Raw genomic sequence first — 15,943 nt, 5'->3', positions numbered from 1 at the left:
CGTTGAGACCAATCAGTGATCTACAGTGTTTTCGCGTAACGTTTGGTATCAGCTCGGGTCGCTTGGAGCCCCAACCGAGGTGGTACGAAAAAAGTATTGGGGTACTACGTACTGCACCCAATGGAAAAGCTCCCAAAAGTAAGCTGACCCAAACCAAACTAAACCAAACCGTGGGGTACTATGCAATGGAAAAGCACCATAAAATGCATGAATCATCTTCACTGAAACGCACATAAAGTGCACATCACTAAACTTATTGAAATGAAAAAGCCTACTAACCTATACTTTTCCACTCTAAATTGTATGATCAAAATCACAATCACTTCATCAGAAAACCACAGACACCAGTAGCACAGGACTAAGAGCTGCCATGTTTAACAAATTTCTTGAGGCTAGATCACCACAAAAGCAATCCATTCAAATGCGTTTTCGATTACCTTGTCTGAATAGGGATGAAAGTATAAAAACTTAAAATGTTTTACACAAAGTTTACTAGGACTGACTTCTTATAGTCGAGGATTCGACGATTCGATTCGGAGAGGTCTGATTTGACTATGAACCTCTTAGTCGAATAGTAGGGAAGTGTTATGTAACCAATGAGCAGCAGCACTGAGAAGCTTAACCGCATGGATGACAAGTAACTGCGCTTTTCACGTTAAATTCATATATAGCTATGCCCTTCTTGTTTTTCACATCATATGTATAATAAAGGCAAAATAGAAAGTGTTAAGAGAGTAACTTGTTTTTCGTACATTTCTATTCAAAATGTAATTCTATGCAAAAGTGAAACTAAGATGACAGAATAACTGTAGCGTCTAGGGATGTGCATTTATGTCATTTTTTCATTTCGATTAATCCATAGGTCTGAAGAACGAGTACTCGATTAACTGGGGGCGGGGCAATCAAAGTACACATCATGGTGAAAATGAAAATATTTTTATTAAAAACACTCAAATAAAACTTAATTTCGAAGAAACTATGACAGAACAATGAACACATACTAGATTTTTAATGAATTAAATGTTTTTAACAGAAACCTCTAACAGGAAAAGCTGCGTGATGGAATGAAACTAAATGGTTAACAAACACAAACCGAAGCGCTTTCTATATGACGCACTCTGCATAATATTAAGCCTTTATACAACATAAATGTACAACGTCCATCTATCTGCATAAATGCAAGACTTCAACTAAGTTTTCAACTAAGTTATCTAAAAAAAGAAAGTTTAACTCCCTTTGTGGATGTGCATCATAAACAGCGCACTTTTAAACACGTCCAGTCAAAGCACAAGCTTCATAACATTAAGCAGCTTTAAGTGTTTTGCTATCATTTAAGCATTTAGCTGTGTCATTGAACTTTTGACGGCGCTGTACATTTTGCAACTGACTGACTGTATTTCCGAAAATCACAGCATCCTTTTAAACCATAGTGCCTCAGTGATGCGAGGTGTGACCGGCTTTGCGGGCTCGCGGGCTGCCGCGCATTACGCGAACCAGCGGGTTGCTGATGCGCGGTCCCGCGGAATTATCTGTTTGTTTTTGAATCACGCATGGTAATGCTACTGATGTCATACGTCAGTCTGCGTAGCTCGACACGACGTCAAACGCATCTCCAGACACAGTCTTTACTACCACATGCGCTTGTAACGCTAACCAGACACCCAAATGCCGCCATATCCACAATAAATAAATAAATAAACCCACATGATCATCGTTTTCGTGATCGATCATCGATGCCACGTTCGAGTACTCGAGCAATCGAGTACTCGTGCCCATCCCTAGTAGCGTCTTTATTGACTGAACACTTGACTCTTACCTGGACATTTAGATATGAAAGTTTTTCATCAACATTATCTTCGTGAAACATTATAAACATTGAAAATCACCTGCGACTCGACTGTTTCAGCACATCCACTATGTTGCAAAGTCCACTTAATTAATGGCTTTTTGTTCAGTCAGCGTGAGCTAAACATTTTTGTTCTGTAATTTTTTACTCGCATAGGCTATATTTCTACATATTTTTGACCAAGTAACACTTAGATATAATGTAAGTTGTTTTGTAATGCAAGTTCATTTTAACTTCTGACTAAAAATGATCTATCCAGCTTAATTTAGCCAAAATAATGATTTATTCGTTTTCATACTTTATAGATAATTCATCTACTAATATACTATTGAAAATGCCATAAATAAATATTCATTTAATTTCTTTAAGACACTGCTTTGTTCTGTATTCACTGATGCTCTGTAAATTTGCACTTAAAAACCCTTCTTGTTAAGAAATTGTTCTTTAATATATTTTTGTTTAAAAATATATATATTTAGCTGTAGTATAGCTTGTTAATCTTTTCTCATAAGGGGAAAGCCATGTAGCCAACCCTGCTTCTACACACTGGTGCACCTCGTTGTTCTGGATTTAAATAATTATTTTATTTTAGTTAATGAAGGCGGTTAAACCGCATAGCCCTAGTGAGTCACGAAAAATCAGTCACGCCCTAGCTGCTATCTTAAAAAAAAAAAGGTTTTACTATCAGTCGACTATGGAAAAATCTAACGAATCAGATTCGACTATGAAAATCCTTAGTCGAAAACAGCCCTAAAGTTTACACCTGTATTTAGCATTGTCCAATTGTGATCTGAATGACCAAATGCATCTGAATACCAGGTGTAAACAGCCCCAATGATCCTGACACATCCAAAGTCGCAATAAAGCACAAAGCATAAAGCAATGGGTATTAAGTATCGGTAGCTCTAAATATAGTTATTTGTGAACCTTTTCCAACCTAATTCAACTTTGGACCAATGAAACGTTTCAAATCCCTCAATCAGATGGGTTTCATTTAGACCTTATCAGAATAAAATGAAAGCTTGCCTTAATTGTAATGTTATAAAATGGATATCAATTAGGGATGTTGCGGTGTGACAAACCCAGCGATACCAGTATCATGGGAGGGTCTTATAAATACGCATCCAGCCATGTGCATTTTATTTTCACTTTTGAATTAGAGACACTTGTTTAAAGTAAATGCTGCGCTTGCGTACGCTGCGTTAAATCGCTTATGAATCCATGTGCAATGCAAGATCAACAACTGTTTAATTAAGCGCTTGAGCCAGCGTGCTCAAATACTTCTGACGAAGCCCTCCAGTCCCAAGCTGAGCAATCGGCACTTCCTGCATTTTAAGTGCTGCTTGAATGATGGTTTAGTCACTCTGACAGTTATTAACAAAACCTGACACACTGTAAAAAATTATGTTTTAAATTTTTTTACACATTGTGTGCGTCATGCCATTTAAGACGTTATTTAATGTTAAAATAAATGAAAGGGACAACACAAGTCGTGTTTAAAACAGCGATGGGAGTAACGCGTTGCAAAGTAATTCCGTTACTGTAATTCCAGTACTTTTAGCGGTAATGAGCATGCAAGTTTTTTTTTAATCAAGTAACGCAGTTACAATTACTGAAATTTAAATGAGTTTGTTACTCGCGTTACAAGACATTTCTGATCTAACGTCCCAGGATTGTGGTGGGCGGCACAATGAATAATAACACAGAAGGTGTGTTAGTATAGTCTTCTATTCTATTCTAAATAGCATGACACACACAATGTTTAAAAAATGTACACATATTTTTTTACAGTGCACCTGCTGCTCTGTGACGCGCATTCAGTTTGCACTGAATTCACGCAGCAGACACATTCAGTTTTTAGTGTCTGCTCTTTGACGAAACCAAATGACAATAATTTTTTTTTTACCAGAAAACGACGTTGAAAGACGGTGCCGCGGTGGGCAAGTGATCTAATCGGTGAGAGGCTAAAGCACCGTGCATCACCAGTAGGGCTGGGCGGTATGACGGTACAAAATGTCAGACGCAACACATTTTTCTATTCCGTCTATACCGCATATGCATACTATAGCTTCAATAGTCTATGTAAGGGATAACGTAGAGGCAGCCGGTAGTTATTGGGAAATAAGCCCCGACAGTGTGATCAGGACCCGACGCGAAGCGGAGGGTCATGTATCACACTGAAGGGGCTTATTTCCCAATAACTACCGGCTGCCTCTACATTATCCCGCTTATTACACGGCTACTTGCCACATTAGAAAAAAAACTGGACATGAATATGAATTTGAAACATTTTATTGGCATATTTGTTTTAAATTAACATTTTTATCCTTCCGCGAAACTTTGCACAGATGCATAAAATGATCGTAATACCTTATTAAGATCCTCTGCTTCATACTTGTCTCCATTTTTTCTCTTTTAGCCAGTCTTTGGGAAGTTTTAATGCCCATTCTGTATTTTTTTGTGTGTTGGCTTCGTAGCTGTCATGCTCTATTTTGTCAAGTTCAGTCTCAGTAAGCTCTCTGTGTCTTGTCGTGGTTGTCGAGTGTTTGTCACAAGATGGCGCCAAACAGACAGTAATCTTTATTGATCTTTATTGGCGCGGAGCGATTTTACTCGTGCAAGTAGTCCGGCTATGTGTTATTATTTTGGAGCGGTTATTATTTGAAAAGAACGAACCTGCAAATGTCTCAACTGACCAATCAGAATCAAGCATTCCAGAGAGCCGCGTAATAAAAAATGAATAACTTAAAAACAAGATTCTGTCTATGAAGACTTAATCTGTTGTTATCTTCTGGGCATTTTCACTTTAACACTAACTTTAACTTGCCCATATTTAAAAACTGTGGTGAGCATTTAGTTAAAAGCTATAGTGAGGGGCAAATTTCTGCACATTTTTATATTAAAAAAAGAAATGATTAAATTAAATTACAATATAAACTGAAAAACATGTATACTGTGAAATATACATTTACCGTGAAATAAAATGACTCATTCCGTGAAATGGATTTTTGGTCATACCGCCCACCCCTAATTACCAGTTATCGCAACCGACTATCGCAACAAGCCTAATATTCATACAGCCTCAATTTGTTAAATGGTAACCACAATAATCACATTTGGCTTTGCTGGCTATAGTACAGCACGGTTATTGCAATATCTGCTGGTATGAGGTCATCACACTGTAATAGACAGACATCAGATTCCCTCTAGATGCGATTCACACTATATATGATCATCTGTGCTGGTAATTCTAGGCCTAAACTGTTAACAACCACAGAGTAAACATGGCCATGTCCATGTCTGCAAACAGGAAATGTGCAAATAATTGAGTAATATGAATAAAGAGCATGCAGAGAAGAGAGAGAGAGTCTATACATTTCAGCCCTTTTAGCTCCGAGTTATGTACTACAGCGATAACCAAATTGATTTATGACATTCAAGTCCTGCCTTTTCTATCTTCTTTTTATCTAAGATAAAGGGGGAAAACGAGCCAAAGGGACATTCACACATACAATCATTTTGCAGCCTTTGCATCTTTGAAACTTCACAACATGTAAAAACCTATATAAATCAATTTAATTACTGATCAAATTTTCAAAACGCATGTCCAGTTGTGCAGCTTAGCAATAACATTGGGCAATCCAATATTAGAAACGCCTATCATGATCAATGATACAAACTGTATCCTCTAGCTCGAGCAATAAAACCATCATATGCGTGAACGCCCCATGACACAGCATTCGCTGTACAGAGGTAAACAAGTTAGTTGGATGGTTCTAGCTGTTAGGTGAGAAGAGGTAAAGTGTAAAATAATAATAATTGTTCTAGCCTCGTGGTTCAGAATCTAAAAGGCAAAACATGTAAATATGGGCTTTACATCATGTTACAGTTACAAAACTCCATAAAAATATCTGATCAAACATGTGATTATGGGTACTGTTGGAAGAAAAGTGGGTGCTTGGTACTGACCGGAGGGTGGCGTGACGAGCTGAAGGCATATTGCACTGAGTGTTGTGGGTAACGGCTTTGCTCGCTGCTGAAAGACCCCTGACTTGGGGGGAAGCCTGAACTGGACATACTGTGGATGTCTGGTGGGGTGCTGGAGGCTCACACTGGGCCTGGAGCACTGCTACTCAATCATGGGTTTAATGTCGGCATGAACGTGCTGCCAAACCACCTAGGAGAGAGAGAGAGAGAAAGAAAGAGAAAAAGGGGGAAAACATTAGAACATTGTCAAGAGCCAAGGATTCTGGAGGCTTGGGTAAAAAAAAAACTTTCCATGACAGGGCAAGATTTTAAAAGTCTCAGCTCACTAGACACAACCAACAAATCAGCCATTTGTTTAACTGGATTGCTATGCAAATGGTCTGTTTGGTTGTTCTGTAAAAGTAAAGTAAAGTAAAGTAAAGTAGGTATGTGATAACTTCTAATGATGCAAATATGAAGCCACATCACTGAATAAAAGATGGATTTTTGCAATCACTTTGAAGAATGACACCATGCTTTATGGTCAAGCCCTTCTCCTGTTGTTTTTTGGTCAACAAACCCTTCACCCTTGACCCAGAAAGCTTGCTGCACATTAAATCTTAGATAACCCTCTAACTAGGACTATACACACACACACACACACACACACACACACACAGATAGTTTGTTCAACTCCAAAATGCACTTCTGACAGATGGCATTATGTATTAGGACATTTAAAAAGCAGTCCTTTTTTGGGGGGAAGGGGGCATTTTTGCCTTTATGATAGACAGTAGTTTTGAGAGAAGACAGTAAAGTAGAGGGTGGAGAGAGGGGATATGGGATTGACAAAGGACCTCAACCTGGGAATCGAACTTGGGTCGCCGGAAGTGCGTTTGCACCATATGTCGGAGCATGGCCAACTACACCATCGGCTCCGACAAAGCAGTCCACATTAAAGTGTAAAGAGCATTTACACAGAATGACACAGAATCAAACAAATTACTTATTTACGTGTTTCTTTATGAAAGATTAGACACCTATTTTTAATTTAGTCTTAGTCTTGTGCATATCTTTTTTTGTTAGTCAAGTTTTAGTCGACTAAAAGTCTCATCATTTAAGCCTAGTTTTAGTCAAAAGACAACTCAAGGTATCTTAGTCAAGTTTTACTCTACTAAAAGTCTCGTCATTTTAGTCTAATTTTAGTCAAAAGAAGACTTAATATATCTTAGTCAAGTTTTAGTTAAAACATTTTTGTCTTTTTAAAAAGAAATTATTTCTGAGATTATTTCTGATAACCATTTCAGTCAAATAGGGTTACACACATCTCAAATATTGGTTACACTTGTTGAATGATTTTTGTTGAATGATTTTTGTTGAATGCAACTTTGTTAATGGCGGTGACGTATCTCTATTGCGTGTAAATTGTGTCGCCATTCATTCAGTGATGGGCAATAGGAAAGCACCCAGACAGCGATCAGTTACTAATAATAAGCTTTTGTCCTTACAATATACTGTACATTGAATACTTGAATAATAAAAGGTACATCAACAATGTTGGTAAATAGCGAATGTGGATCAGAAAGACAAGCCGTCTAAGGTACTGAAGACAACAGGTGCACGAAAATACGACACAAAAACATCAACACATTGCTGCATAACACTAAACTTTTTAGCTGTTTGTGAAATATTAATCATAATGTGTGTGGGCTCATTTTACACATAAGACTCTTACTGACCTGATCGTGCATGCCTTTTCAATAGTAGAATCGCACTGCGTGTGCGTGCAATTGTTGAAAAACCATATGAAGATTATTTGATACAAAATCCGATGAAAACAACAGAGAAATATCAATATTTCTCATATGTAATACGTTTGTAGACTAACTTCTAATGGATGTTATATTGTGAACACTTAGCATGGAGATTTCAGCAGCGCGAGCTTGTCTGGAGTTATGACAGACCATAGACTGTAAAAAAAGATGGACGACGCGACGTTGCCTCCCACCATTGTAATGAATTGAAGCCAAAAATGTCTGACAACGGTCGCCGCCATGTTACGTAAAAACGTCAGTTTGGAGCCAAGGCATGCGCAGAAGGAATCGTCCGTGGAGCCAGGGGCGGAGCCGCGGTATCAAACTTCCGCCCAAACGCTCGTGCGACCAATTTAACCACGCCAATCTTAACGTCACGCCCCGTTTCTATTGCATCAAATTACATGCTAAAATGAAACTTACCACAATAACGAAGACTTGAACATATACCAGCGTGATAAAAACTACTTGAAAGGACCAAAACCATCTATCGGAAACTTTTATTGGAAGTGTAAATATTTTTTTTATTTAGACCAGAGTCCCATTCGTTTGAATGGAGAGGGCGGGGTTTATGACTTGTACTGCAGCCAGCCACCAGGGGGCGATCAAAGAGCCAGAGGCTTCACTTTTCAAGGCTTATGAGGCACACCCGTGACAGACGCGCAGTTTCATAGTAAGAGCACGTAGTCTTTTTATGAATGAATTCACCTTTAAATATGACCTCATTGCATAAAATGTATTAGAGACGATTGAAGACGAAAATGAAGAGAGATTTTAATCTTACTTTTTATTTTATGTAAAACATTTTAGTCTCGTCTTTTTTGGTCAACAAAAATGCATGTTAATTTAGTCTTAGTCAGCGTTTTTGAATGTGTGTGTTTTTGAATTTTTAAACATATAAACATACAATATATGAAATAAAAGAACAGACCCTCTGCTTTCACACAAAAAAATCTGTTTCATCCTACCTTCATGTGTTCTGTTTTTATCACCTCTCAAATATGTGTAGGTTTCAACAAAAACACCACATTTTGAGCAAAAAACTGAGATAATTCCATTTTTGTGAAGGACTTTTGATAGAGATCAGATGCAGATTGACGAGATAACTCGTCAATGGCCTGAGATAACTCGTCAATGGCAGGGAAAGAGTTAATTTGGAACATGCACTGGGGGTCCTTGCTCCTCCTCTCGATACATTAAGGTGTCCTTGGCCTGAAAAAACATTTAAAGACCTCTGCGCTAGATGGTAATGAATATAGTGTATAGTATGTTATTTGAAACACAGCTAGAGATTTACAATATGTGCATAGTTGGATTGTGTCAAAAAGTTAAGGCCATTAGTTTGACAGTAAATGCTTACAGAACTCTGTCCTGTAATCTATTACAACATTCTGTTTGCATATTCAAATCAATCAGCAGGAATCTCAGAAACTGGAGCTCACAGAGTGCACCTAAGTTCATAGAGTACTCAAATGGGATTATGCAGACACTTCCAAAATGTTCAAAGCATGAGAAAAAACATGACCTTATCAGGGGGACATACCACAGAACTATTGTTTTTTATACTCTTGATGATTCCAATCTTTTGCGCCTCTTGCATCAGGTTTAGGTCAGGGATGTACAAGACTAGTCGACTAAACGGTACAGCTGCTACTAGTCTAAAACAGTAGAAAAAAACACTGATTTTATCACTAAATTACAGTAATTTTAACCTCTTGAAAAGCACCCCCACTCTAGCCCAAACCATAAAAAGACATATTTTCACTAAAAGGGTTGTTTTAACTAAACCATTTAGAGTATTAGCATAGCTATGGTATCATTTTCCATGTTTCAAAATTAAGTTAAAAATGAAAAAAGTTAGAGAGGCTGAAGTACTTGTAATAAAAAAAATTTAATACTAAATATCTTAATGATAAATGTGTGTGTGAAACCTAGAAATGCAATGATGCCAAAGCCACAAGTCTAAAAAAAGTTATGTTTCATGTTTGAGGTCAATAGTCCCAAAAATGAGGTTCTTGCAAGGGTTTTTGTAAGACTAGTGCCTCTTCTAAGTGCCAGTCAGCCCCATCATAAAAGTCTTTTGTTTACATGCATACACATTTGTTCTTATTATTATTTATCCTTATGTTAGCATATAAAATGGAGTTTCCACACTAGGAAATAAAACGTCACACAATGATCGTTGGATTCGTTATCTAATTGGCTACACATTCTGTCTATCAATATTTTCCATGATATCATTTTTCCCGTCTCTTTCAATGAGGCGTTTCTAAATCAGCTTGTCATAAACAAATGTGTACCACCCACGCCAGTAACTGACGAGAGAAGGATGACGTGAACTTTACTGCTTCGTTCTCATTGGTAGTTGCTCCCAAAATTCGCTCTACATTTCCATAAAGGTAAACATTTCTTAACTTTCTTGTGTCGCTGGACACGCCTATACAGTCGACAACGGTCACTTTCGCTCGTGCCGCCGGAAGTGGCCCGGTATCTATTGAAATTAAACCCCCGGTATCACCAGTTATACAGACTATCACAACAAACCTAAATCAAAGTTTCAAAAACACAGGAAGAATGGGACCTTTAAAACATATCCACAACAATACTGCAGTAGCATCTCTTTCCAATAACATTCTTTTAATAAGATGCAAGAACATCTGGTTAAAGAAACTAAATCAACGTGGTATAAATATTAAATAAATTCCATTTTTGAATATCTTTGCAGAAATCAGGCATTGTTAAGAAATAATATAATGGTAGGGCCCTATAAAATCCGTTGTATTTTTTCCCAAATTCCGTTTTGTCCATTTTAATTTTTGCAAATTCCGTTTTGTCCGTTTTAATATTTGGCAATATTTTTTTTACCCTTTCCTGTCATTTTAGTCATAAAAAGAGTGTGCCTTTAATGTTAATGATTAAAATGAACACAAATACAATAGGAATGACCTTAAATTTATTGAGGTAACATTTTTTTACATTCCCTGTTTGAAACGCACACACACATAAACATTTTACTCAATTCAATGCATTGTTTAGTGTTGTTGCACAAGGCTACGCGTGTCAAAGCAGTGGTGCCTTCAGAAGTGCCTTAAACACATCGGTCCAGCGCAACGCGATCCATATTTTAAAAACAGTTGCTTGAAATGCATATAACTTTACAAACGTACACAGGATTATTACTTACTGATCTGACTTCAGACAGCATGAATGCGCAGCTCTCTGCATGTGCGAGCGAAAGAGAGACAAAGAGTCATGATGTAGATGATTATATTTTAAATGCAAGGAGTAGTTTGCCTCAGCGCTCTTGAAACGCATAAAACTGAACAAATACATGAGGATTTGTGTTCGGACTTCAGACAGATGTGATAGCGCGTGCACGTGAGAGATGTGCAGCGAGAGAGACGTGGATGAGAGAGTGCATGTATCTTCGCGCTCCCAGTCAATGGAATGTTGACAAAACTTACAAAATAACAGTTCTCCGGTCACATAAAAGTCACGTGAGAACTGCTCGCAACTGAGGGCTTAGTGTAGAGTCATGGAGAGGCGCTTCGCCATCGTTTCAGTGTTTTAGAGGGGGACTGAAATGACGGGAGGGGATGTGTCGCCCAGATTTGCTTCCCCCGGTCTGCATTTCCCACAGACATACATTGTTCTCGCACACAAAGACAGAATTTTATTCAAAATATGCAAAATTCCGTGAAATTCCACGTTAACGCTAGATTCCGTGTTAATTAGCCAATTACGCGATTCCGTCCGCGATTCCGTGATCGTGGAAATTATGGGGCCCTATAATGGTAGCATAAATTTAAAAACTAGACCTAAAATTAATGTTCAAGCATTTTATAATGTTTTGTTTTATTTGACTGTAGTTTAAAGGTTCTCTAAGCGAATTCACACGATTTAGACCATAAAACTGATCAAACTGTAAAAAAACACGATCTCTGTAGACAGCCCAGCCTCCACAAACTGCAATAATAACAAACTGGCCAAACCTACACCGGAAACCATAACAAAGTATTCTAACCAATAAACGCCAAGAAGGATTTGGGGGTTGGGTTTGGGTTTGGGCGCCTTCATGAAAGCACGGAAGGGAGGGGGAGGAGTTAACTACGCTCAGTTTGTTTGAAAACACATTTAAAAAAATCAACACACAGATTCGCTTAGAACGCCTTTAAGTAAACAGTAATAATCTCACATCACATGTTAAACAAAAATTTCTCTTTTAACCATTCATAACATTCTCCTATGATTTGTTTAAAATCTGATTTGATTTTTCATCAATTACTTTGTCAATAATTTTGATAATGAATGCTATGACTGATTCTTTAAAATTTAAATTAATCTGTTCAAAAAGTCATCATTATTAGTTTGCAAATCATACATTTCTAGTCACACTGTTAACCTTGCAAACAAGGACATCAAACTTTTTGTATAGGCTATTATTTACTGTATTGTTTGCTCAGACCATTGCATTTCATTCAGACGAGCAGCACTCTTTGTGCAGACACAGTGCAGCTGCATTGCTACAAATATGCAGTCAGCGCAGACGTTTTATATGCAGCTATATTTCAGCAGTTACAACTGCCATCATGTGAGGTTAAGGTCATGGTTTCAGTCATCTGTACTTGTTTGTTGCTTTTGAAGAATAGAGTTGAGGGACAGAGTGCACAAAGAGGGATAACGGCGCTCCCTTATACTTCCCCCACAGCGTAAACAGAACAAAAGCGCATAAAATAATATAGCCTAATTGTTTTTGGAGTTCCAAATTTTGCCTGGGTGGCTGCTGTTCATTTTCAATGCAGGACAACCCTGCTGTGTAATCAGATAATGTCTGCACTTTCACTTTGCCTGTAACAAACTTCAATTCTACATCTCGATTCCCAGATTTAAAAAAAAAAAGAAAATTTGAATTGATGCGCTTTCTGTTGGTTTTTAAGCCACTCTATTGTATATTCTGAACACAATTTCAATGCAAAATTTGCCTGAATTATCGTGACACAGATCGTACCGTGGCCTTGTATCGGGATACGTATCGTACCAGGTAGGGATGTTCACATTGACCGTTTAACCGTTAACCGAAGGTAAGAAATTATGACCGATTAACATTATCAGTTAAAATAAAAAATATTTGTTAATACATGGTGTGTGTCGTCATGAGCCGACAGACATTTCGTCACTTTTCTATCTTTAATTTGTGAATGTCCTGTAAATGACACAAATGATTGCTGCCCTGACGGTCTGATAAAGTAATCATTTGTATGAGAAATCATTTGTATGCGTGTTTGGAAGCTGAACGGAGACGCGCGCGTGTCCGCGCAAGATGACGCGGTCCGTCTGCGCACATCCGGACAGACGTTCGCTGATGGCCTCTGACCCTAACCATAAACATCTAGCTCTTTTTGGACAAACGGAGAAAGACGTCGCAAAACCAAAACTTTCTGAAAAACGTCCTGCTTTAGAAATGACCACTGTGGTAGATGAAACGGAGACAATCTGCCATTTGGATATTAATCCACTGGACCGATCGCGTGCTTTTTAACAAGGTATGTTGCGTGAATATCTGATAATGTATGAATCCTGGTTCTGTTTTTGATCTGTGGCTGCTGTTTGCACAACGTAAAACCAAAGACGACGCAAAACCAAAACTTTCTGAAAAGCGTCCTGCTTTAGAAATGACCACTGTGGTAGATGAAACGGAGACAATCTGTCCTTTGGATATTAATCTACTGGACCGATCGCGTGCTTTTTAATAAGGTAATGTTGCGTGAATATCTGATAATGTATGAATCCTGGTTCTGTTGTTGATCTGTGGCTGCTGTTTGCACGTTCAAATTAAATGTTTTGTTTTTACTAGTTCACAGACAACCGTCAACTGTATTTTTACTCCATGACAATTTCATATTAAAATCTTATCAGTTAACGGTTAATGTTCGGTTTAGAAGCTACGGTTGTCGGTCGGGAAAATTAACTGATATGAGCATCCCTAATACCAGGAAATTGTTGGCGATACACAGCCTTACTACCAGTGAACCATCTGAACACGTTTTCAGCGTGGCTGTAATACAAGTGCTACAATAATCATGCACATAGGTGCCAATCCTGTAACGAAAATCTCGTCATTGGCGGGGAAGCGTTTTCTCTTAATTGACGAGATATCATGTCAATGGCGGCGAAAGAGTTAAAGCAGGAAGTAGAGGGCTGTAGTCCAAACCGGCCGTTCGTTGTAGGCTTTGAAAGGCGAATTCTGTTAAAGAAAATATATCGCCTGGCAGTGAACTTTGAGCTTTATCATTTTCCAGGTATTATTTATGCTCTAACAGCAACATTACACACTAACTAGGGTTTAAAAATGGGATCAGAAAGAATGTGACCTTTAAATGTAATCAAAAACGCTTTTGAAATACTTGAAGCTTTCTTAAGTGAATCTCACGAGTGGCCCTTTACATTTCGTGTCAAAAAACAACACATTAAACGTGACCATGCCACTTTCCTTATTTTTCCAAGCGCTTGCGCTCCAGAGCATCTGCTGTTGCTAGGTAACCTGAGCATTGCTTGACGTTGTAATGAGCACCCAGTGCCGGAAAAAGAAATCCGTGCCTATGAACATGCATTTTAGAGACTTTGAGTGCAGCCATAGAAAAGTTAAATCATCATAACAGAATTTGTCAAAAACATCTGCCAAGTTGATGTCATCTGGCCAAACAAACAAGACTGCACAGATGAGCCACAAAACTGCCACTATGCTCTTTCATTGCAAAGAAAGATCCAAAACCCATTACTATAACGTTGAAGGGATAGTTCACTGTAAAATGAAAATAATCCCTTAATTGACTTACCCCTATGCCAGGTGTATGACATCGTTTCTTCAGCTGAACACAATCAGAATTTAATTAAATAAAAAAATATCCTGGCTGTTCTTAATGTCATTAAATAGTTGTCAATGTTTTGAAGCTCAGAGAAGCACATACATCCAATCATGTTATCTGAAGTGAACTGATAGTGAGAGAGAAAATATGGTTCTTCTTCGATGGTTTTCTTTGTATCTCATGACTAGATGTCACATATGCATGATTCATCACAAAATTCAAAAATCAATGAAACTCAGTGTTATTGATCTGCCACCTTTTTTTAATTTACTGAAAAATATTAACATTTTCTTTCACAAACATACTGCTTTGCTTCTGAATAGATTTTTTAAGCTACTAGAGTCATTTGGGTTACTTTAATGATGAGTGAATGTGCTTTTAGAATCTATGTGCTTTTAAAAGATTCAAAACATTGATTCCCATTTATAACAAAGCTGTGAAGAGCCACAATGATATTAGGGTGAGTAAATTATGAGCTAATTTTACAGTGAATAATTACTTTAACAAACTATAAAAATGCGAGACCATGTCGGTGGACTCTCTCATACAAGGGAGTCTCTCTGGTGGCCAAAAATCCTTTGCATTTATGCTCCTTCAACACAATCAAAGCATCTTTAAACAATGCAATATGCCACCATGTTAATCGAACAAAACTGCAAATATCAGTCAGTGTGTACAGATGTTTATTATTTTTCATTGAATATCAACACTACTGCCAAGAAGTGAAAAGACATTATAATGTCATCATAGAAACCAAAACCCAAAAAGCAAGAGTCTCAACGTGGCAGCTTGCCCCCAAGTATTTTCCGGTGCTTGCTGGCTCACTAGCATTACTGTGCCATGCTTGGCCGCAGACACGGCAGCACAACAATTACACGTCCTGTGCTACACTCCACTGTCCCTCAGCCAGCATATTAGGCAACGGTTATAAAAAAAACATCAGCAATGAGAAATGGAAAGAAAAAACAAACCTGGCACTTTTTAAAAGCACATTTACTGTATCTTTCCTGATGGCAAGCCTAATCAAACTGCAACTGATGCATACAGAGCTGAGTTTTGGTGCAGGATAAATGAAAAGAGAGGTGCTTCATAGTAAGACCATGTTTACATTAATGCGTTACAATTTAAAATGCATTACTTTTTCCATGTTAAGCCTTTCTATGGTCTCGTACACACTGCAAACTTTCGGAAGCGATAACCGCATTTAAATGCAGGAGTGAATCCCCTAAATGTTCGTTTCATGTCTGTACGGAACAAGACTCACTCCCGAAAATGTGATGATTGACACAGAAATAACCATAGAAACGTTCTGCCGTCTCGCGTGCTTAACACTCACAGCTTTGACCAATAACAGCATTGTGTTTTGCAATAAACCTCCGTCTTGGCGTTGTGTAGTTTACGCAATTGTAAGGCTGCTTCACAGCACGGAGCGCGCGGTCTTGCATTGTTGC

At 38.0% G+C, this 15,943-nt stretch overlaps 1 protein-coding gene across 11 annotated transcripts in view; it reads right to left on the bottom strand.

Annotated features, from left to right (window-relative positions):
- ncor1 (nuclear receptor corepressor 1) overlaps positions 1 to 15,943 on the bottom strand; it is a 99,018-nt gene that overhangs the window by 79,661 nt on the left and 3,414 nt on the right. For all 11 annotated transcript variants that reach the window (XM_065267253.2, XM_065267255.2, XM_065267264.2 and 8 more), the window contains exon 2: positions 5,816 to 6,023. In XM_065267253.2, coding sequence (XP_065123325.2) covers positions 5,816 to 5,923 — 108 coding nt within the window. In that variant the 5' untranslated portion in view covers positions 5,924 to 6,023. The remainder of the gene's footprint in view (positions 1 to 5,815; positions 6,024 to 15,943) is intronic.

The sequence above is a fragment of the Paramisgurnus dabryanus genome, chromosome 5, assembly GCF_030506205.2.
Source record: "Paramisgurnus dabryanus chromosome 5, PD_genome_1.1, whole genome shotgun sequence".
NCBI lineage: Eukaryota > Metazoa > Chordata > Actinopteri > Cypriniformes > Cobitidae > Paramisgurnus > Paramisgurnus dabryanus.
The sequence above is the reverse complement of the archived record's forward strand: the minus strand, read 5'-3'. Positions and strand labels throughout refer to the sequence as shown.